General features: G+C 38.5%; 1 protein-coding gene across 1 annotated transcript; it reads right to left on the reverse strand.

The window, feature by feature from the left end:
- Positions 1 to 2: 2 nt before the first annotated feature.
- MONOS_5695 (uncharacterized protein) lies at positions 3 to 24,804 on the reverse strand (the record flags this gene model as incomplete). The annotated part of the gene is made up of 8 exons (XM_067875867.1): positions 3 to 9,741; positions 9,793 to 19,350; positions 19,421 to 19,489; positions 19,753 to 21,838; positions 21,929 to 22,216; positions 22,441 to 22,698; positions 22,767 to 24,698; positions 24,754 to 24,804. 8 exons carry the CDS (start codon positions 24,802 to 24,804, stop codon positions 326 to 328), a joined length of 23,658 nt encoding a protein of 7,885 aa, XP_067719307.1. The 3' UTR covers positions 3 to 325.
- Between the last annotated feature and the right edge of the window lie 369 nt (positions 24,805 to 25,173).

The raw sequence follows: 25,173 nt of genomic DNA on the forward strand, positions 1-25,173 counted from the left end.
TTGAGTACTGCTTGTTTTGCAATTTACATGTTGATTTCAAAAATGAAAACTCTTCAAAATTATAACAATAAAAATGAACAAAATATTGTAAAAAACGTAAAAGAATTTTTGATGAAGCACAAAGTGCACAACGAAATTCAAAAACAGGAATATAATTATGAACAAAAATTAATCTATCAAAAACACAACTGAGGTGCTATTAGAGAAAGAAGAAAAAATAATAGAAATCGGAGTTATAATTAGACCAATATTCTTATAAATAGAAATTCTTATTCAAGATAAATATATAATTCTTTAAAAAAGGTCGTATCAATATTCGAAGTTTTTATGTTGGCTTACGTCTGCGAGGACGCGAGGCAATGAGAGCAACAGCTGAAGACTGCCTCGCAAGAGGGGGCACAGGCTTCGGTGGCTCCACAGCAGCTGCACTTTTTGCTTCAGCTTTGTGATAAAACGAAGGTGCAATCACACTTGATGAGTTTGGTGATAGAGGGGGCAATTGAGTCGTGTATTCCTCTTCTGCAGGATTAAAAGAATGTGAAACAGAGGCTCGAGGAGACAATGCAAAACCTGGTGAAACTGGCTGCGGAGGAGGCTTTGCATAAACAGGCTGAATAACTGGCGTTGATAATTGAGATGAGCACTTGTACTCTCGCACAGGTGTTTTGGGAACTGGGGCAAAATCTCCAAATTCAGAAAGATCATCCAGCCGAGATTGCTTTTTCCTGGGCCGTTTTTGTGGCTGTTGACTTGAAGACTGAGCTTTATTCTTTTCAGCATTTTGTTTTTGCATTGACATTGGGTTGGTTCTTTTTCCTAATTTTTGTTCATCTTCTGTTGAAACATTACTATTATCTGTTTGTATTTGTTCTAAATTTCCATCATGTGAAACTTCCATTTGCTCGTTTGAAGTTTGAGGAATAACCAAAGGCGGGATTTGTTTTCCTCTTCCACGTACTGGAGGTCCCTGTTCAACGAGATTTGAAGCAGATATTGGGGCCTGAATAGGCTTTATTGGAGTTGCTTGGGAAGCAATGCTTGTACGAGGTGTAACAGGTGTGAAATGGCTTGTATCAGAAAAACGAAGAGCAGAGGCATTAGCCGGTGATGAAGTGGAAGAAGGAATCTGAGATGAAAGTTGAGAGTTATATGGTGAGTCGATCATTGTTTGTCGAGAATCTTGTGGGTTGCATTGAGAGAGCGTTGATTGGGAGAGCTGAGATTGCTGTCCAATGCGTCCAAAAACAGTTGGCATTGGGCTCTGTATTGTTGAAGAAGTTGACAATGAAGAAGCTTGAGGAGTTTGCAATGACTGCATTGGAGTTGAGGGATTTGACGTAACAATAGTTGAAAATGGTTGTGGGTATGGGGTTTGAGGTGATGGACAGGCAGAACCGATAACACTATCAGCTAGCATGGAAGCTGATATTGGTGATGAAAAAGTAGATTGCATCGGAGAAGAGAGAGCAGATGTTATTATCGAACTTGATCTACTATGACTACCGTTGTGGTGTGATATGTCTACAATATTTTGTTGATTGTTATCAACATCATTCATGAATTGGTCAAGAAATTGACTTATTTCCACTGGTTGTTCGGCTTTGGGTTTAATTTCAAAATGGGGAACATTTGGACTCTGCTGAGGAGACTCCCGAGATGCTGGTTTAATATGTCGATTAGAAGGCCGACAAACCACAAGTGGAGATGTTTGTGGCGAAGAAAAAGTAGAAGATTGGCGTATTCGCTCCATTTTTTGTGACAGAGGAGAATGGCTTGCTGAAGAGGATGAAGAGCTCATCGATGAACCACAAATAGGTGAAGAAATAAAATCAGTTCCTGTGGATTCCATTTTTGAAAATCCTCGCTTTCCATGAATTGGAGACTTTTTCAAAGAAGCTGGTGAAAGAGAATGCGATTTATTTGAACTTATGCTATCGGCAAGACTCATGATTTTCTCATTTTCTGTTCCTAAAGGAATTGGTGTCATTTCAATATTCTTTTCTCCATTTCTCATGATAGATGGAGAAGCGGAACTTCCAGAACTTGAAGATGGCGAATCTTCAAAGCTGTTGCTGCTCGCTGAAGAAGGATAAAGATCAGCTGATGAAGGTGATTCAGGGCCCAATGGTATAATATGCACAGATGTCACATCATCGCCTTCATTTTCTCTGTCATTTATTGCAGCTTCCAGTTCTTCTTCTTCATCATCAACCAGTAGTGCCTGCTGCACGGCTGTTTTATCTTCTTCAGTCCAAGTTGCAATGCTCATGCTTTTCGTCTTACTATTTCGCTTTCTCATAACAATCACTACTACTACAAGTATTAATAATAGTACGCACAACGCAATGAGATATGGAAGAATTGTTGATATGTTGAAAGGCTCTTTTGTTTCAGATAATTTCTCCATCTTATCTCTCACAATAAGATCGTTCGTTTTTTTCCATTCACCTTTATGATCCAAAAACAGAAGTCGACCTCTCCATTGCACTGACGAATCTCCAAGCTTTGATGTTTCAATTGTTGCAGTTGCATAACTTTCATTAACGACATTCATTGATTCAAAAATTATATTGCTTATTTCACCGTTACTTGACTGTCCATTTGAACTTGCTTGAGATGTTGCATTTGCAGCAAGAAACAATTCAAAATGCATTGTACATGGCATCAGCATCGATCCAGTAAATGCAATGTCTGATTCTGCTCCATATGAAGTAAATTGGATGCTTTCCAATCTAGGTACAAATAATGGTGACGGAAAATCTTCAAGAATTCCCGTCAAAGTACAGTTTTTGCTATCAATCCAAAGTGATGGTAGTTCAGATGATGCAGCCTGCTTGTTTATCACAACGTTTTTCAAGCTTTCTACATTCAATCGTCCTTCATTTTCGCAATGAATATTTCGACGAGCTGATGGAAAGAGTGGAATCTCTGGATTATTTCCTGTAAAGAAAATATCAGATAATTGAACATCTCCTCCAGAAATGGACAAAGCCCCTTGTGCAGAATATGATATTTCTGTACTCTTCAAAAGTGCAATACACTCCTTTAAATGGATTTGAGAAGATGACCATCCGCAAGGTACATCCATTTCTTCATTTGATAATGAAAGAGAATTCACTGGAAGCTGTTTTCCATTAAAAGTGCAAAGATTGATAGAAATATCAAATAGAGTAAAAGAAGCGATCATTCCATATGAAACAGGCTGAAGAAGGGATCTGCAATCTTCAAATGAACACTCTTCGAGAATAAATTGTGGCAGAAGGGTTTCTTCTTCATTTGATTGTTCAGACTTTTTACCCCCAACCAAATCAAATACACTTGATGACGATAATTTTGACATTGTTTGACAGGTAATAAATGAGCATTTTTTAAATGTAATTGACGACTGTGAATCAAAATTTGTATCAGAAGAGGCTGATGAAGCAATCTGAGACATAACTGAAGGTCCTCTTCCATTTGCTCTTTCGATTGCAGAAAACTTTGTGTTTAATACTGTTATTGTAGTTATTTCGTTAGCCCGAAGATTTTGCTTTTGATCCGAAGAATTTGAACTAGTATCATTATTGCTCAAGTTTTGAGAGTTGCTTGAAACAATCTGTATCACTGGTGAATCAATTGATACTAGATTTTCAAAGGACGAATCATTCACTTTTATTGTTGTTCCAAGGGATAGTTGAATTATTCCAAATAGAGTCTCTGCTGATATGAAAGAAACACAAACAGATTGCATAGTCATTGCACCTTTCGAGGCAGATATTAGGGCGCACTTGATCGGAGAAGTTGCTTTAATGAATGAAAGATGGTTAAGTGTGAGTCTTTCACCTGATGATCCGATAACTGAAGGCATTTGAGGTAATGAACTTGACGACTCCGATGAGAGGCTGAATTTAATGTATGCAATAAAGCAAACTCCTTCATTTGATATCAAAGGCTGTAACAAAGTTTTATTTGATGGAGCAGCAATTACAATAGACGCCGTATCAACAAATTCGTTACTCATAATTGAATCATCATAATTTTGCTCTTCATTTGATGCACGTAAAGGCTCAGATAGTTGAGAAGGTTTGAACGTTATTCCAGTTGCATTAATCGATGTGGAAACAGAAACACTATTATTTATGGCGATCGTTGAAAATGAACCAGAAAGATGGGTAACACCAAATTCAAGTGTCTTGCAAGGTGACGCTGGCCTTCCGCACATGAACGAATCTCGGCGATTTTCAGTTTTCACGTATACAATTTCATTGTGGTATTCTAAAAGAAACAAGAATAAGTCTGTGTTAGAGGGATATTCATTTTCATCAATTCCGTACAGAGAATTGTTTCTTTCGAAAGGAGAATCAAAAGAGAAGTTGAAAGCTGATTGATGAATAGTCGCTTCCAAATTAAATGAATGCACAAATACATCTCTTCCACAAAAGGCTGTGTTACCAGAAAAAATTGTGCCATGGAAGAGGTAATCACATGATGATTCGCTATTTAGTTGAAGGAAGATTGCTCCACCTCTTCCTTTTGTTGAAGGTGCTGAACAATCAGACAAAGTCCCATTATTCAAATAAAAAGACCCAGAACCAGAAACAGTTGCATGAAGTGCACCTCCATCGCCGTCTTGTGTAGAAATTGTACTAAAATCAGATTCATTGACAATGACTGAGCATCCAGTATCAACACATAAATGAATTATTGCTCCATTGCCATTTGCGGAAGCAATTTGTGAAAATGTTGAAGAACGAATTTCAACTTTGCTTGCATTGCTTGTTTCAATAAGATGTTTCGAAAGAGAAATGAATGATGATGATGAACACCTCATCATTTCGAGAGTGCAACCAGAATTAACATGAATTAAATTTCCGCCAATTCGCAACGCCGAAAAACTGACCGCTGTGAAGGTAGAAGTGGACATATCATTCAATTTGAGTAGAAAATCATTTTCAGCAAAAGATATTTGCTCGAATGAAACATCTGAAAGAGTAAGAGTACCAATTCTAACGTCAAACAAAGAAGGTGATGTTGAAGACACTCCGACTTGCAACGGAGAAAAATTCGAAGTCGTAAAAGATAAAAGTGCACCCCGAGAAACAAATAGAGAGGAAAGATAAGTTAGTGAAGATGGAAGTGTGAAATTTAAACGAGAAAATGCTAATGATCCATCATTTGTTATCAATCCATAAACATCTGCCTCAACATTCGTGCTATCTCGAAGGTGCAGAATAGCCTCCTTTGATTCTTCTTCATTTCGACTCGAATATTGTGATAGTAATTGATTATTGTACGTGCTTATACTCATTGTTCCGGTTATATGAATTGTCTCACTAATAAACGATTCAGTAACAACGGCAACATTTGTAAGCAATCGAGAAACAGCCTGGGTGAAGCCATGATGCAATGAGAAGCAAGGCACAGAAGCTGAGCCACATAAAGGTGCATCTCTTCCAGTGATTGAAGATGAGTAAATTGTTGTTCCAATCTTTGTGAAATAATCAATAACAGAACATGAAACATTAGTTACGCGATCAAATGACCATAGACGCTCCGAATTCTCCAGTGAAAAAGAATCAGTAAATCGAACTTCTTCAATATGCGATGCTAAATTAGGTCCATCTAAATACAAGTCTGCTCCAAATTCGGCGTTTCCCATTCTGAACGTTACAGACCTCAATGAATATGTGTAATTCGACTGTTCTCCCAAAAGTGATAAATAAATTGCTCCACCTTTCCCTTTAGTAGAATAACAACTCGAAAATGTTATGTCGCTTAATGAAAAACTACCGTTATTTTCGACTGAAATATGTATACACCCTCCATTTGATTCTGTACTTCCACAAGATGTAAATTCACATCCGCCATCAACGCTCAAATTACACGATTTTCCAATAATTGCCGAAAGCACACTTCCTTCTCCTTTGCTCTCAATTTGATTGAATGTTGAATGAGAATAAATTGTAATTGACGCAGCATAATCTGTCTTGATAAGCGAGCCATTTTCCATTTTGCATTCCTTAAATGATGATTCCAATACGGATAATTCACATTCGGGCCCAAGTGAAATGGCACTGGAAGTTTTTTTGAATGAAAGAGACGAAAGAGATGCTTGATTTATCGTTATGCTGGACTCTTCTACTAAGCTGATAATGTTTCTGCTTTCTTCGACGTTCATCAAAGAAATAATCACTTTCTCTATATTCAGATTTCCTTTTGAAACAGAAATTAAACTAAATGGGCAAATATTCTGTGGAGAACTTGCACTGAAATCGCAAGAATTCAACGAAGCGTTTCCTCCGTCTATTGCAAGCAAGACTTTCCTTGTTGATATCTCCGGAACAGAAAACGACAATTTCTCGAAAAATATTGAACTTTCTTTTTGAGGAGTTGTAAGAAGGCTAATTCCTGCAAGTGAAGAAATTATTACAGTTGAAAGTTGATTGTCAGAGGATTTAACAGTAGTTGTTGTATCAGTTAAAATTGCCAACTCATCTAAATGACCGCTTCCTCGTAACAAAACTGTTCGGTGTTCATTTGTCAATCGATTGAAAGAATATGAAATCGATTTGCATGCAAGAAGAATGTGCCCACACATGATGTGGTTGTCTTCTTCGCTGTTCACATAGATCACATCTTGCGCCCGAAACAGATAGTACAAAAGCGAACTGGACGAGTTCTCGCTTTCGCTCCGCAGCTCATCAACACCCCAGAGCGAGTTTCGCCCTGTTGCTATCGAGAAAGACCCGCTCCATTTCGTTTCCTCAATCGTATCTTCAAATGACCCGCCTTTCACAAACACATCTGCTCCCAGCAAAGCCTTGTTGCCTAAAAACACCAAGTTCTTCAGTGAATAATCCACATCCTTCTCGCTCTTGTCAAACTCCAGGTATATCCCTCCTCCGTTTCCTTCTCTTGCTTCACACTCTTCTAATGCGCATTCAATAACAGATAGTGATCCATTCCCAACTATTGTTGAAGAAATTGATCCACCATTCCCATGTTGATTTATGCACTTTGTAAATGTAACATTATCTTCAATGGTTACAGAATCAGAATTTCCAATAGAGCAGCAAATAGTAGCATTAAGGGTGCTGGAAATATTTGCAAACTTTGTAACTGTCTTTATTGTGATGTTTCTTGCTTTTTCTGACCCAATAACGCAACTGTTGCTTAAAGTGATGTTCTTAAATGTTGATTCTATCACAGAAAGTGTTGTTCCCATAGAAAATACAATGACTCCCTTTGCAGAAGAAGAAGACACATTTTCGACAGTCAACTGAGCGCACTCCGCAATTGACGAACCAGTTGCATCAATAAAGGGACTATTTTGTCCAAGAGATATTGTTATTAACGATGTTGATTTCAGTAACAATTTTCCTGCTCCAGAAAGCGTAATGATAGTTGCTGAAAATGGTAAGTCCAATGAATTTTGTTCAAAAATGCTTGATGTTACTGATAACGTACCAGCATTTGAAGATATTATAGATGATACACTGGAAGTGGAAGGAAGAAGAAATTCTATTTCTGAGAATGCGATCGATTGTTCGTCTGAAGAACCCAAAACATAATTTGTAATACAACCTTTATCAGAAATGTTCAATCTTGCTGTGCTAGATAACCCTGATACAGCACAAGAAGCTCCATTTATAGCAGCAATATCTTGAAGTGATCCTTGATCTTGAATCTTTATTGTTTGTTTGGAAGGAAGCGAATGTTTCAGAGAATACTCTAGCGACTTGCATGGAAGTTGTAAATGACCGCATCTTATGTGATTTTCAAAAAGTGAACTCATGTAAATGACTTCAGAAGGCTTGTACAAATAATATAATAATGATGTCGAAGCATTCTGTTCTGGTGTGAGTGTTCTATCAATTCCCCACAAATTATCAATCTGATGAAGCGAATAAGACCCAATCCAGCTTGATTCAACAACTGTGCTATCAAAGTAGGCTCCGTCCAAATAAACATCGCTTCCAAGTGTTGCTTGATTATTTGAAAATGCTACTGATTGGAAAAGATAAGAAGCTATTCTTTCGCTTTGATCAAGTTGAAGAAATACACCTCCTCCAACTCCATTTAACGCTTTGCATTCAATTATTTGGCATCCAACCATATTTAAAATTCCTCCTTTATAAAGATTGAAGCTCAACGCGCCTCCATCCCCATCTGACGATGAACAATTTTGAAATGCAACAGATCCATTTATCATAACTTTGTTTTCATTTCCAATATTGCTTCTGATTGCACAGCTTCCCTTACTGCTAATAATATTGAAAAATGTAACAGGTGCCGAAATATTCAAATCGTTTGCCCGATCTGTACGGATGATTGAATTTTCATCCAAAATTATTTGGTCAAATGCTGTCTCCGTTATGCTCGTCGATGAGCTAATTCCACTTTCAATAAAAGATGCCGAGCCTGATAAATCAATTTGTGATACAATCAAATGATCAAGCAAAATACTTGACGATCCTTTTGATAAAATGAAAGAATTCAGCAAAGTTAATCTTAGAGATTGAATCGATGAATAGTAAAACTCAAATGATCCACCAGTTATTAAAATCAACGAAAAATCTGTTGAAGCATCCACTTCATTCTGGATAATTGAACTCGAAGTGATGGATATAATTCCTCCATTGGATTCTATCATTGCTTTTGGTGTTTCATCAGTTGAAAGCATTTGATCGTATTTGTTTGAAAGTTGAGAGGAAGAAAATGTTGGTAAAATAAACTGAACAGAAGATATGTTCACGAGTTGGCTGTCTCTTACTGTTGCAATATTTGTGATCTTTCCATTGTTAGTCACTGTTATCGTAGAACTATCAGACTCTGAAGTAATTGTCAGATTCCGTCCTGCAATTTCGGCAAAATCATTTATTAGTCCATTTTCTTTCACAATAATGGTTTGCCTTTGAACCGCCAATCGTGTCAAAGAAAATGGAATAGATTTGCATGGCAAAATGAAATGCCCACACATCGCATGATTCGTATCATTTGAAGAAGAATACACTTTGTCAGAAGGGCGGAATAAATAATAAAGCAATGAAGCGGACGAATTATCGTCCTCTGTTATCGATAAATCGATTCCACAAAAAGCTTCGCGAGGAGTTAATAAAGAATATGAGCCTGTCCATCTAGAATCTACAATCACTTCATCAAATGAACTTCCTTTAATATATACATCATTTCCAAAAACTCCTGTGTTAGTAGAAAATGTTAAGTAGTGAAGCGAATAGATCACTTCTGCTCCATTTAATTCCAGATATATTGCTCCACCATTTCCTTTTGGAGATGAACAGCTTGTAAATGAACAGCGACTTAACAATAAAGAAGCTGTACCGCTTAATGAGCAAGATATTGCCCCACCATTGCCATTTTCACACGAACACTTTGTGAATTGTACTCTTCCTTCGATGGTGATGCTTTGATCGCTCTCAATGTTTGCTCTTAGAACTGCTCCTCCATTCTTTCCATTTATATCTGTAAATGAAGATGGTTCAACAATCCTTATTGACGATGATCTTTCAGAACTTATCATCGATGCATTTTCGCCTCCACATCGGCTGAATGATGAGCCAGCCATTATGAAAGTTGCACCATCTGAGCATCTGACAACACAACAACTTTGCGTTATTGAGATATCTTCAATTGTAACTTGATTCATTGTGAATGAGGCGGTGCTTGAGATGTCAAACAAAGGATTTGTTGAAGTAATTTGAAGATTAACAAAAGTGCATTGGGTAATTTGTATCTCTCCACCTGAAATTGAACAGAATGAAATTGGTATTGAACTTTGAAAAGTCGGACTACCTATTTGGCAAGAAATCAGTTTCATAACATTGGAGTTTTGCAAAAGAATTGGGTTTTCGCGTTCTTCCAACTCAAAATCAAACAAAAGTGATTGAAACATCACAACATTATTACTTGGAGTTACTGCCATATTTGAAATAGCACCATTATATCTGACGTTAACTGTTGAAAGTCTGTAAGAATATGAATTAATTGTTAATTCTTCTCCATTAACTGAAGCAACCTCGTCCAAAAGTCCTTTATCTTTAATTGTTATTGTTCGGTGTTCATTTGTCAATCGATTGAAAGAATATGAAATCGATTTGCATGCAAGAAGAATGTGCCCACACATGATGTGGTTGTCTTCTTCGCTGTTCACATAGATCACATCTTGCGCCCGAAACAGATAGTACAAAAGCGAACTGGACGAGTTCTCGCTTTCGCTCCGCAGCTCATCAACACCCCAGAGCGAGTTTCGCCCTGTTGCTATCGAGAAAGACCCGCTCCATTTCGTTTCCTCAATCGTATCTTCAAATGACCCGCCTTTCACAAACACATCTGCTCCCAGCAAAGCCTTGTTGCCTAAAAACACCAAGTTCTTCAGTGAATAATCCACATCCTTCTCGCTCTTGTCAAACTCCAGGTATATCCCTCCTCCGTTTCCTTCTCTTGCTTCACATTCTTTTTGCTCACATCTGTTTAAAGATAAAGTTCCGCTTCCTCCTAAACGAACATATATGGCACCTCCATTTCCATTGCTGTTTATACAATTTGTAAATGTTACATTTCCTTCCACATATAAACATTGCCCTGATTCAATTGCAGCAAAAATTGCAACTCCATTGTTTTCTCCGCTTATCCCGACGAATGATGTTGGTTCGCTGATGTTAACTTTTTGCGCTTTGTTTGCTTTAACTATGCATCCTTCATGTACGTTGCACTGAGCAAAAGTTGATGAAATTATTGAAAGTGTAGACTCCACGCCAATTTCGATCAACCCACAATTACCCTGAATACTATTTCCATAAACTGAGATTCTGGTCAATGTAATTGTTGCGTTACCAGATGCTTGAATAATGTTTGCTGAGTTAATAAAAGATATTGAATCAACCGAGCAAGAAGTCATTTGGACTTCTCCTCCAGTTGCCTGAATGAGTTTAAGGTTTGTCTCAGATTCTTCTGCCGAGTAAAAGCAGTTCTTTATCACAATTTTACTACCAGATGAAAGCATCAATTCAGTATTTGGCTCTGTAGTTTCGTTTGGTAATAAAAATTTTATGATACTAAATGTAATTGAATTTCTATTTGAAGTGGCAGCTTCATTTATGAAGCATCCACCGTTTCTGACCTTTATTGTTCCATATGCATTCGATGAAGACACAAATGAAGTAGTTAGTCCGTTTAACTGAATTGGTTCACTAAGTTCACTTTCTCCAACAATTGTCACAGAATTAATATATGATGTCATTCGCGAATGTGCATATTGCACTGTTTTGCAGTGAAGAACTCTGTAACCGCAAAGGATGTGATTGTCGTCACTACTATTTGCAAATATTGTTGTGGATGGACGTAAAAGATAATAAAGAAGCGAAGTCGATGAGTTTGTCTCTTCTGTTAAGGAACGATCGATTCCCCAAAAACTTATCCTTTTCGTTGTTTCGGAATAAGAGTTTCTCCATCTTGTAGTTGTAATGACTGTGGAAAAATAAATTCCATCAACGAACACATCAGTACCCTGGATCGCATGGTTGTTCAAAAAAGTAACTGATTTCACATTGACATCATAATCTCTTTCGTCACCAAATAAAAATACGTACATTCCACCCCCATTTCCTTCCAATGCAGAACATCCTCTTATTTGAACCCCGTCCAAAGCAAGCAAACCTGTTCCACTAACTGATATATACATGGCACCTCCGTTCCCCTTTTCAGATTGACAATCTGAAAAGACAACGCTATTGTTTATAAAAATTTGATCTCTGCTTTCAACTGTTGCGTGCAAAGCACCACCATTTCCCTCTGTTTTTATAGATGAGAATGAGGTTGTTGATTTGATAGCGGTTGATAATACTTTATTACAACGCACAACTGAACCGGTACTAACATTACAAGAAGTAAATGTTGTTTCCGTCAATTCCATTGTTGCGCCATCTTCCGCTTCGATTATTGAGGCCCCTCCAGAAACGCTCACTTCCGACGCTGTAAATTGTTCCATCTTTACAATTGATGAGTCAGAAGCCTTTATAAAACTTGAAGATTCTGCAAATTGAGCATTGTGAAGAGATCCACGACTTATTTTAACTTCTGCTGAAGATATCTGGAAAACATTCAAAGGAATGGGAACTTCCAAAGAATCTCCAAACCGGCAAGACTCAAACTGCATTTTACCTCCATCAACAAGGAATAAAGAAGTAATTACTGTTGAAGCTTCAGCAGAAATTTTGAAAAATATATTTGTGAAAGAGATAATTGAATCGCTCCAATTCGGTGGATGATTTATTATTTGTGCATCAGTTTGTACTTCCAAAGAAGATAGTTCGCCATCTGCCAAAATAGCAGTTGCAACACCAGCAAAGTCAATTGACTTTCCAAGTGAAGTGGTTTCCACAATCCGAATTGTTCGCCGTGTATCGCTTAGTCTTGCGAAAGCATATTGCGCAGTTTTGCATGGTAAGCATTGGTGGCCGCACGTTCGATGATTATCTTTGCTGGAATCAACATACACAGCATCTTCTGGCTGTAAAAGAAAGTATTTCAAAGACGTAGAACTATTTACAGTTGCATCTATATCCACTCCCCACAAAGTTCCATCTGGTGTAGTTGTGGAAAATGTGCCTTCCCACGCATTTGGATCGATGATAGAAGCAAAGAATGCTCCTTCAATGAATACATCGGGCCCAAGCGTTGCTTCGTTCAATGAAAATGATACTCTCAAAAAAGAAAACGAATAACTTTCTTTTTCTCCTTGGAGCGTAAGATAAATTGCTCCTCCATTTCCTCCTTCTGCATTTTGATCGTTATCAGAGCTGCTATTCAAATCTATCTTTGGTACAGAGCACTTTTCAAACAAGGAATTGGAAACAGCAAAATGATCATTCATGCTCAAGACAGCATAAATTGCACCGCCTTTGAGAGAGGTGGATGAAATGGAATTGAAAGATGCTTTATCGATCTTTACAGATTTAGCATTAATTGTCTGAATTGCAGGGCAATGAGCAAATGAAAGACTTTGAAAGTGGGAGCTTTGAGTAATCTCCAAAGTTCCTCTTGCATAAATAATAATAAAAGGTGTAGATAAGGCATGTGACTGTTTTTGCGTAAAAAAGCACTTTTGAAATAGTAAAGATCCGCCTTCTGTGACAGCAAAGAAAGAGGAATCATCTCCATTATATTTTTGCATTTTATTATTCGAAGTGTAACTTGGAGTAGTGTGTATAAACGTAAATTTAACCGCAAGCATTTTTCCAGAAGTTATAAGAAATACGATATCACAGTCACCAGAATTGTTTGAAGAATTATCATAAGTAGCTTCTCCTGTTGTTGTTTCTCGAGAAATACCATAGAAAGCAAAATCATTGCAGCCAACAACAACTGCCCCGGCTGAAGTTGGATTTTCAGTTTTTGCATTATTTATATTATGTGTTCCCGGATAGCATATAACACTTGCTAGCGCCCCTGCATTCTTCACTGCATATGGGATTGTTTTGCACGGTTTCTCAACACTTCCGCAAGCACTTTCATCCTTTCCTAAAATTGGCCGAACAAACACAATAGAAGAAGTTCCACAAGCCTCATTCAACAGACAATCAAGGATGTCCCAGGAAGCACTGGCAAACATGATAGGATTGCTTTGAGATGAGGATTCGATCACATTTGCAGATGTCCAAAACTTGCCTCCATTCGTTGAAAGATCGAAGATGTCATTTCCTCCCGCTCCATCAACACTATTCCCACGGAATGTGCATTGATTGATGTATGTTTCAGAAGTCGATGTATCAGAATTAATTGTTATTGAACCGCCATTCACTTGCGATGAACATGAGATGAATGATAAAGATGTCAATTGTGAAGTCCGTGGTGTTAATAAATAAAAGGCTCCTCCATCTGATGCAGAGCATGAAGTGAAATTGCATTGATTGCAAATGAATGTTGAACCTTGTGTCGCAGTCAAATATACTGCCCCTCCTTTGTCAGTCGCAGAACAGAGTGTAATTGTGAAGTTGTTAATCGTCACTGAAGTTGAGTGAATATCAACAAAAATTACACCTCCTTTCCGAGCAGAGCAAGAAGAAGCAGAACAATCATCAATTTTTGCCGTACATCTTCCGCTAATGTGAAGCGCACTTCCATCAAAGGAAGATATTATGTTGTTAAAATAGCAACGATTCAGTGTAAATGTTTCTGAAGATGTCCATATTGCACCTCCTCCAGTTTCTGAAATATTCTCCGAATTTGCATAAGTTTTTGATGCAAGAATCATCTTTTCTTCGATTTCTTCCGAAGAAATTGATCTTTGAATGTAACAAGATGAAATGTTACACCCCAAGATTGAAACATTTGTTCCATGCAATGAACTTACAGCTGCTCCTGCTCCAGTTGAAGAACAATCAGCAAATGAACAATCAGAAATGCGAATATCTTCAACAGCTTCAGTCGCAATTGCTCCTCCTCTTGTGCCAAATGCAGTGAATGACGTAAGTGCTGACCCTTCTTCTGCACAACACTGGCTGAAAACAGATCTTGAGATAGTTATGCTTTTTGCAAAGCCAATCCAGACAGCTCCACCACATCCCATCTCTGCAACATCTATCATGCGAGTTACAATACATTTAATAAAAGTGCACTCGTCAATTGAAACGGTACATCCTCTTTCATTGTTTTCGTGTTGAGATGAATCTAATTGTGTACAAGATGCTCCAAATGAGGTAGCAATTCGGATTGCACAACCGTTGCTTGATCCTTTAAGGCTAGAAAACGAAGTTTTTGAGATCGTGACAGCAGAATTGTCAGAGATGGAAATTGCGTGAGATGGATTAGCTCCAACGAGAAACCGAAATGAGCAGTCTGTCACTGTAACATCATTTCTGTTGACAATTCGAAGGAGATCACCTGAAAATGAAGTGGAATAATTCGCACTGCCCAAAAAGCGCACAGACGAAAATTGGGCTGTTGAAAATTGATCAGATGGAGAAGAAGGAGAAGCAACCATCAAAATGCAACTGTCTTCCGTTGCTCCTGATAGAAGAGTAAAATTCGTGTTGCAGACAATTATATTTGATGAAGTGTTGAGCTCAATAAAAATAGATGGCTCTTCATCAGCAATTGTGATGGAATCTATTCCGCAATTTGAAGCACTAAATGCTGCATCGCCAGTCAAAGAGATAAAAGAATCCCCTGTATGAACAATACCAGCAATTATAACATTCGTAAACGAAACGCTGCCATGCGAAGCTTCCAAAAACGATCGCGAAGCCGGATTTGCAACGCTGAGTTGTTTAACTGAGCATTCAGTAAGTGTTACATTTCCATTTCCGTTAAGCACAATAAAAGCGCCAGCTGAATCAAAAGGACCAGATTCCACGATAAATGAAAGGTTTGTTGCAGAAAGTGTTCCTTCACCAACAGAAAAAATGCTTTGTCCACATAGCTCGTCTGAAACAATGTGTGATAGTATTTGTGACTGACCAATGAGATTTACTGAATTGGATTCATTCACGACAGCGTTGCCTTCTTTAAATGTCTGCGAGTCAAGAGACACATTAACAGAAATAAAGTTAAGCGATGCTACGAATTGTATCGAGCGGCAAGGGAAAAAGTAATGCCCACAAACAGGAATATCTTCTCCCCTTTCATTATCAACGAACAGCAAATCGGGAGATGCATGAAAGAAGTAGTAAATCAAAGAAAAATCTTCATTTGAAGATTCATCAAATCCCCAAAGCTCTGCTTTATTCGAATTTATTGTAAACAAATTTTTAAATTTTGTCTCATCAATGGATTTGTTCAGCATATGTGCTCGAACAAAGATATTTGTTCCTTTTAATGCACTGCACGATATAAAAGATACTGTACTGAATGAATAATCAAATGTTTCTGATTCTCCTTTCAAATGAAGATTAATTCCTCCTCCGCATCCATTTGGAGCTTGGCATTCGCTGAACGTTGATTGCTTGATTTCAAAATGCGATGAACTTGAAGACAATGTAACTTTGAGCGCTCCACCACCGCCAGAACTTGAGCTATCTGGTTGTTCAGCTTGAGACAAAGATGAACATCTCAAAAACTTGCAACTGCTGTTCACATTTACACAGCTCCCGGCTAAAACTGTGCTTTGAAGAATACTTCCGCAACTGTTCTTTGTAGATGCATCGCTAAAGTTTGAAAAAGTAAATTCAATAGAAAATGCTCCCGTTGAACTATCAATAAATGATCCTTCAGGAAAATTAACAAAAGAAGCTGATGAATAGTATGCAGAGACGGAAGCGCTTTGAGTTGTTTTCACAAAGGAACCGCTACTAACCGAAATGTTGCGAATATAAGACAAATCAAATCTGCAAACTCCATCACCATTTATGGAAAAGACAGATTGGCAGTCTCGAAATGTTAGCAGAGAGATTGTTGTTGATATTATGTTTAGACTTCCTTTACTTACAGCGGCAATAGGAAGTGATGTGACAAATGGATTGGCAGAAGGTGAAGTGAAGAGGCAACTGCTAAGTGTTGTGTTTCCTGATGAAATGACAAAAAGAGATGTCACTGAAGAGGAATGTGAAGAAGGTAAGGAGAATGAGAAAGAAGTTAATGTGAATTGATACTGAAGTGAAAGAGTTGAAGGAATGATAAAAGTTCCATTTGGATGCACTATTATCATTGGGAGGCTTGTTTGTTGATTGGCTTTTGAGTGATGTGATGATGAAGAAGATGAAGTTGATAATGATGACATACTTGAAGTGAATGAAACGGGTTGTGACGTGAACGATACAGCATCATCGACAACGCAACTGCGAACAATGTGAATCGTTGAAATGTTTTGTGACAATCGAGAGTGAGCAAAATTCAAAGTGGCACAAGGAAGACTTTCATGGCCGCACAATGGATGATCATTTGGAGTATGCACAGTTAGTAAAGACGAAGACGGATTGTTTAAAAGTTGTGTAGTAACAACTATTTTATTAAAAGGTCTCAGAAGATAATATAGCAAAGATGTCCCGTGCTCTTGATCATCGCTATCTGCACGATCAACTCCCCAAAAGGAGGTCAAAGGAGTGCTTTCAGAAAAAGATCTTAGCCATTTATCGCTTTGAATTGTTTGTTCAAAAAGCACTCCATCCACAAACAGATCTATTCCGTATGCTGCCTTGTTGCTCTCAAAGGAAACGTTGGTAATGGAATAATCAAAACTCGAGCCAGTTCCGGTGAGACATAAATAGACAGCCCCTCCTTTCCCATTTGAAGAGTTTAGTTCGCAATGCTCAAACAGGCAATCTCGGAGGCTGAACTTTTCGTTCTGCTGGATAGAAACAGAAATTGCTGCACCATTCGTTGCAGAAGAGTGAATATTGGAAAATGAAGCATTATTGAATATTGCAGATGACGGATGTGTTATGTCCAAAAGTGAATACGATGTTGAAGATGATGAAGAAGACGATGATGACGAAAGTGTAAATGAAGAAAATACACTGTTTTTGCATAGAAACGATGCTCCATTCAAATGAGATAAAAATGAAAATGAATGATGTGTTTCACTATTTGAAAGAGTGGTAATATTCTCCATTGAACAGTTGGTGATAGAAAAAGATGAAGATGATGAAGCAAAAGTAATCCAACCAGCAAAATTTGTTGATGTTGCTTCTGAATTCGGGACAATTGCTATTGAATTCAATGACAGTTCATCAAAATTTAAAGAGCCTCCCTCGACAAGCACAAAACGGCGATTCAAAGTTGGTCCGTTTTGCGTTACGTAGCAGCAATGCAATGTCAGCGAAGATGTATCGCTCACAATGAAATAAGAGAGCGTTGACTCGTCGCTATTGCTTGTTGTTTGGAACGATGTTGTATCATTCATTTCAATTGTCAAATCTGTCAATTGAACAATTCCATTTTGAGTTATTTCCATGACATTCTTCTTCAGAGTTTCTTCATTTCTCAAAATGCATCTCTGTTGCTGTCCAGAGATGCCGCAAATTGTCATATTGATTTTATTGACTTTAATGGTTTCTGATTCTCTAACTATTCCAGCAACTAAATGTACTTCAATTTTCGGTGAATCTCCACTTGTACTAAATTGCACAGAACTAAGAGCACTTTTAATGCTGATACAAGGTGTAACTGCGCTTCCGCAACACAGATGATCATAACCCTGTGTGCCATCAACGTTAACATTCCATGTTTCATCTGCTGAAGCATTCAAACGAAATAAGAAGGGAAGAAGAGAATGCACTTCCTCTTCTTCTTCTTCTTTACCGCAAAACGAGGATTTTGTTGTATTAGATGAAAATGAGCCTGTCCATTTGTCTGCAATAATTTGCGAATGCAAATCTACTCCATTAACAAATACTGAGTCACCAAATCCTTCTGTCCCTTGCAATCCATCACCATTTGCCTTATTTCCTGTGAATGTTACATCCTTAATTAAATAGTCCGATTGTTGTTCATCGGATGGTAATTCAATAAAAACAGCTCCTCCACTTTTGATTGCCTTGCAATTTGTAAAATAAACTTTTTCGAATTTAACCGAGCTTTTTCTTTCCAAATGAATCCAGACTGCTCCTCCATATATTGCAGAGCAGTTTATAAACGAGCATTCAGCCTGAATTATAAATTTCTTTCCTTTTTGCTGCAGATCTCCTTTCCAAGAGACAACTGATCCAGAACCACTTCGACTGGTTATTGTGTTGAATCTCGAAGAATTTTCAAGCGTAACCGTAGAACAGATATCACAGTTAAGCATGCTCCCTGTTTCGATAGTGACATTGCTAAACGATGAAGAATTGATTTTGAGAAGTGATTCATCATTTATCATTATAAGTGCTTCATTTCCTGTGACTGAAGAAATTGAACTATTCGTGATGATTATTTCAGATCCTGAGGATACGTTTGCAAACAAAAATGATCCAAATGAAATGTTAGAAATGTTTGAAGATTGAATTTGTAATATTCCTCCTGAAGCAATGACAAAGTCCTTTGTTATTTGTTGAGTTCCTGTTGAATCTACGATGCAAGAAGAAAGTTGCATAGTTCCTTTAATAATAATGACGCATGAAGATTTCGATGAAACTTCTTCATTTATAACGATATGAAGATTGCTAAAGGACAACAAAAGTGATTCTTCGGTTGGTGTAAATGTAATGCAACCATTCTGATGGAATTTCAATAGTTCGACAATGCCATTAGATTTAATGGTTAAAGGTCCTTTATTAATAGAAATATCTTCAACAATCGATGCAGATTGAACAATCGCTATTGAATGAATCGAATTCTGAGAAGCTAAATCTGCTGCATGTTTCATTGTTTTGCATGATTCGCTTGCGACATAGCAATTATTTTCATCTTGTCCTGAAGTTTCGTCAACATATATTTCTAAATGAAAAATAATACGAAAATGATGTTATTCTGTTTGATAACAATAAAAAAGAAAATGCGATCACACCATTATCCCCTTGAGAACGATGGAATTCGGTAAATGAAAGAGTGCTTTGCGAAAATATTTGACATATTGCTAAGATTAGCAAAGAAAATCCAAACATTGTCAAAAAAAATTGAAAAATGAATTCCAAATAACATTTCTTTTGATCATAACAAATTGAATAATTAAACAAAAGACTTCTAAAGTTGATTTAAATTATGTCCATTGTTTTATTGAAAATAAATTGTGTGTTATGCTTGAACAAAAATAACAAATTTTGTTTTATTAAAAAAAGTCTTATTGTTTCATTTGACCAAAAAGAAGATTTCTTTCTCTTTGGATTGGGTGATAATAACCTTGAAATGTTGAGCAATGCTGATGAGTATGTACCCTTTGCTCATCCTCCGAATGCTCAGTCACCAGATCGCAAAACGCTTTTTCATCGTTTGTTCTTCTGACTTGTGATGTTCTCAACATACTGACAAAGTAGAAGAAGAGAGCGCCAAAGCCGCACAAAATGCCAAACAGCACATCGCCAGTAGCTGTTATGTATCCGCAGAACACGAGCGAGGAGAAGAGGATGATGAAAGAAAACACCGAGAGGATAGTGTAGAAAAAGGAGTAATTTGCTGTTTTGAGTGTGGTTGGGGAAGAGCGGGCGGAGTAGCTGTATGGAGACACGAAAGGATCAGACACGATGGGAATGGTGAGAGTGCTGTGCATCGGAGGAGACACAAACAGACTGGACGAGGTGGATGCGGTAGTAGTGGTGGTGGTAGCGGTGGTTGATAGCGCTGTGCAGGATGAATCGGGTGAGGGAGAGTGACGAGGGTGATCTGGGAATGATGAAGCACTTGAATGAATGAGATTCGATGAATCAACAGAAGGAGGAATAGAAGACGTTGTTGTTGTCGATGATGATGATGAAAATGTACCATTCTTATTGTTATTATGATTATCATCATCATCATCATTGTTATTATCATTGCTTTTGTCTCTTTTATGAGTGTTTTTGCACCAAAGTTCTCTCGCCTTTTCTGTTCTCTTCTCCTTTTCGACCTGCGCCTGGAGCAGATGGAACAGAATGTATCTGTCCACAAAAAAGCGGACAATACAGAAAAACAGAGAGAGAAAGGACAAAATCGGTGCGTGTGACACAAGAATGAGAGATACACTCAGCATAAGCACAATGTCAGCCACTGAGCGCTCGATTGGAATGGCAGACGAGGGCTGAGGAGAAGGAAGAGAATAAAGTGGAGGAGGAGAAGAAGAGTTTGGTGAAGTGGTGGAATGAAGATTGGTGGAATTAATAGAAGAAGGTGATGATGGTGGAACAGATGCTGAAGTGGTTGAAGAAGAAGAAGATGAAGAAGAAAAGACCAAATGAGGAGAAGTTTCAGATGCAGGAACAGCTGCCAACACAGGCGAGCATTCACCTTCTGTCTGCATTTCAAATCTTTTGATGGTTGCTGAATGGGCGTTGCTGCATTTGTTTGCCTGTTTCTCTATTGAACTTTCTGAAGAATCTTCATTTTTCATCATTTCACCACAACTGCTATCTTTTTCTATCACTTCAAAGCCATCGCTGTCATCATCCTTCCTCGTTTTGATCTTCCTGTCCTCTTCTTCCTGCTGCTCCCTCCACACCTTCAGCGCCTCTCTCCTTTCCTCCTCCCTCTCCCTCTCCTGCTCCTTCCTCAGCCTCCTCGCCCACTTCCCCATCTTCGTCCACCACAGCATCTTCTTCCAGTTCATAAAGCACACCAGAAACATCTGCGCCGCCTGCGACAGCCTCACCCCGTTCGTCACCAGCGACGCCGCAATCACCAACGAGCACATTTGCACCCTGTTTGCGCTCACCACGGCCAGCGCTATCTGCTTCCAGCCGTCTAATACAGACGATGCCAGCGTCACCACCCCAAACAACGACACCCCCGCCGGCACAAACAGAGTGTTCAGCACGACAAACAGGCATAAGAAGAGAGTGGTTGTTTTTTGCTCTTTTTGCTTGTCGGAGAAGCCGAGGCGCCCAACAAACAGACGCAAAATGGGGAGAAGCAGAGCATTCAGGGCGAGTGTGAGGAGAGAGGAGACAACAGAGGCGATGGTTTCGCCGATGCGGTAGAGAAAAGAGGTTGTTGGTTGGAGGCGGGTGGGAAGAGAAGGAGAAGAGGAAGAAGAAGAAGAAGAAGAAAGAGAAGAAGAAAAAGAATGTTCGGTTTGTGCTGTTTGAGATGAAGGCGAAGGCGGTGGTGAATAAATAGAAGACAAAGACTGAGGAAATGGCGGGATGGCTGGGGATGAGTCGTGTGTGTGTGTTGGCTGTCTAATCTTCCCTTTTCGATTGACAACAAGAATGTTGTGTTTTTGCCTTGCTGCTGTGGAAGTTGGGTAATTCTTTCTTCTGTTTGAAGAAAGACGATAGAAGTAGTTTTTAGAGCCCTTAAAATAATGTAACGATAAATATTTTAACAAAGAAGGGTTTCAAAAAAAATAATATTTTTCTCTATTTTGTTCAAATAACTAGAAAACCTTGTTAAATCTCTCGCTTTCTCTCCCCCTGCGCAGACTGTCTGCTTCTCCGCCTCCCGCCCCATTTGTATGCGAACTGTGCTCCAAATAACCACCCGAAAAGTTTTCTTCATACAAATCAGCAGCAGCGTATGTGGCTTCGGCGATTGAGTCGATCAGCTTCAGAACAGAAGACGAGCCCAGCTGCGACAAAGCTACGACAGGAATGTTCCACACGAAGCACAGAACAAACACAGCCACACTCAGAATAAGCAGACGCAGTGTTAATGTTGTCGGGTCGATGGGCTTCTGAGTGAGAGAAGATGAAGACGAAGATGAAGATGAAAGCGTGTGGTTGCGTGAATGTGAATGATTCGGTTCGATGTGAATTAAAACAAGTATAATTTCGCATAAAGAAGATTGTGGTTTCATAAAGTTAAAATAGATTGGGAAATATAAGCAATAAAAAAGCATACGGTTCATAAAAAAATGTATAAATAGCTTCAAAAAACACTCTAACAACACATCCAAACCTGTGACCATTTAATCATTGATGCTTCAGGCGGACAGCTCAGCTCACACTGCTTAGCTTTGTGTTTTTCTGTTGTAAGAGACAAACGAGTGTATGGAACAGAAGAAGAAGAAGACTCATAACCAGGGGCCGATGTTGGGATGTGTGAAGATGATGAGATATTTGTGGATGAAGATATTGCTGTTGAGGAAAGAGACTGGGACTGATAAGTGATGAAAATGTGCTGTTTTGACGAATTCGATGTGAAGGGGGCTCTTAACTAAAAATAAAAGTGAATAAAAAATGTCATAAAATTTTTCATCTTTTCTAATTTAAAAACGTGCAAACGAATTTGAAAAGCTCAGCTTTTGAAGTGAAGTGAATGAAGGCAACGCCATTGTTCTTCTTCTTCTTCTTCGCAGAATGAGTCTTATTTTGCGTTGAACGATAGGAAAGAATGTTGTTCTCTTTTGAGTTGAATCCTTCGCTTTCTTCGCTTTCTTCGTTGTTTTCATTATCTTCTTCTTCTCCTCCTCCTTCCTCTTCAAACATTTTGTTACTAAAAGAGATATCACTTGGATAGAATGCTTTTCTTCTCCTTTCTCTCTCCTCATCATTCTTTTGAGCATATCTTTCGTTATAACCTCTTCTCGTTGAATTAATCGCTTCCTCGTATTTTTGTACAATTTCTTCTTCTTCCTCTTCTTCCTCTTCTTTTCCTTTTCCTTCTTCTTCTTTCTCGTTTTCTCTTCTCCCCTTCGCCATCTTCCTCTCTTCTTCTTTCCTTCTCCTCTCTTCTTCCTCCACAAGCCCTGCAAATATCCCTCTTCCATTCTTCAGCAGCTTCTTCACTTCGCTTCTGAGCCTGCGCAGAGGGTGAAGGGGATTCAGATGGTGTGCTGCCGGCAGAAGAACAGAAATGTCACACGGAAGAAGAGGAGAAGACGAAGAAAGGGGAATAAACACGATGGCAGTGAGCGGGAAGTCTTTGGAGGTTGAGGTGGAATTGGAGGGATAAAAAGTTGAGGAGGAGGAGGAGGAAGGAGAAAAAGAAAGAGAAGGAGAAGAAGAAGAAGCAATAGATGGAGTATGGAGAGGAGAAGGATGCAAAGAAGAAGACAGAAATTTTGCGTTGTGTGGAAGAAGTGACGATTTCAACGAAGCAGTTGGAGAAGAAAAAATTGAAGATGAAGTTGTAAAAGCAGGGAATATTGTGTTTGACGAAAAACGAGATGAAGATAAAGGAAGAGAAGAAGAAGAAGAAGACAAAGGGAGGAATGAAGAATCACCAGTTGTTATTGAAGAAGGAGCATCAAAAGATGAATTAGAAATTGATGGATGAGACGTACAATGTTCGCAAATACGAATTTGATTCGAAGCAACAGAAGATGAAGGCGTTTCCAATGAAGTGATATCATCCGAATGTGAAAGCGAATTATTAGCAAAATTCCCTCCCTTTCCAGGAATCTCTGTGTTTTCTAGTTGACTGCCTGCAGAAGAGCACGAAGTGACGACAGCCGAAGAAACATCAGAAAAAGGCGCATGGAGCGACGCCAAAGTCGGCTTCAGCTGCTCGCTGCACTCGGCAAACACGGCCAACTGCGGAAATTCGGCGTCTTCGGTTTGTGGGACAACCATAACGGCCACTCTGTCCTTCGTTTTCCGGCAGTCGCTCGGCAAAAACCGGATTCCCTCCTGTTTTTGGCTTCGGTCCCACCATTTTCCGGCTTTCTTCTTCGTCTGCCGAATAAATGACGGGTCGAAGTATTCCTTCGGCTTGTTGTGGCTGCTGTTTCCGCTTTTGATTTCTGTCAGTTTCATCATAATCAGCAGCAATGTCTGCAGTTCATGAACAATCTCTTCGATTTGCCCTCGCGCCTTTTCTCTTTCAACCCACTCTTTCCACTCTTTGTCTCCGACGCGAGGTGTCACAATCACACGCACATCGCTTGGCAGGTTCAGTGCCTGTCTCACTCCTTTGCTTGTCAAATTCTTCGGTATTTGACTCAGCTCGAGAACACAATTTCCAGATCTTTCATTTGAAATCTCGTTTTCGCATTCTTTCTCGATTGTCCGAGACTTATCGACAAGCTGGTGAGTTGCTTCGCTCATGGTGAAGTGTAACATTGCCCAAAGAAATAAAAGTGAAAGTGTTAAGCCTCTTGTCAGTGATCGTTCATTAATGTTTGATATTGTTGTTTTGTCTAATCCTTTCAAATCATTTCCTCCATTCATGCAAAATGGAATAACAAATACCAAACACCAAAAGCATGTTACAGCCTTTTGAAGACATTTGAATCAATGAAGATAATAAAAGAATTTATAAATACATTACCAATAAGCATATTGCAACTTTCAATAGCTCAAAATACAAAATATAGTTCATTCCAAATACTTTGTAAATTGTCGCTTCATCAAACTGAAAAAACGCCTTTAGAGTTGCGTAAATTGAATTTTGAGGAATCAACTTTGTTGGATGAAATCTAAAATTTCGAAAGAGATAAAGTGATTTTATAAACAATGCAGTGATGCTAATTCCAGCAAAAATAGATAAATCTTTTGAATTTTTTATTTGGAACATTGTGATAACATGTCATTTCTATTTTGATTGTTACGAAAGAAAAAGCCTAAATTCATACTCAAAACAACGTTTGAAATAATAGACCAGTCACCCGACACATATTGAGACAAAAAGGATTTTCCATCTGTCATTAAACTCAAAATAATCTAAGCTTGCTGCAAATGCTGTAAACTC

This window comes from Monocercomonoides exilis (genome assembly GCF_001643675.1).
Source record: "Monocercomonoides exilis strain PA203 chromosome Unknown scaffold64-419423, whole genome shotgun sequence".
In the NCBI taxonomy this organism is placed as follows: Eukaryota; Preaxostyla; order Oxymonadida; family Polymastigidae; genus Monocercomonoides; species Monocercomonoides exilis.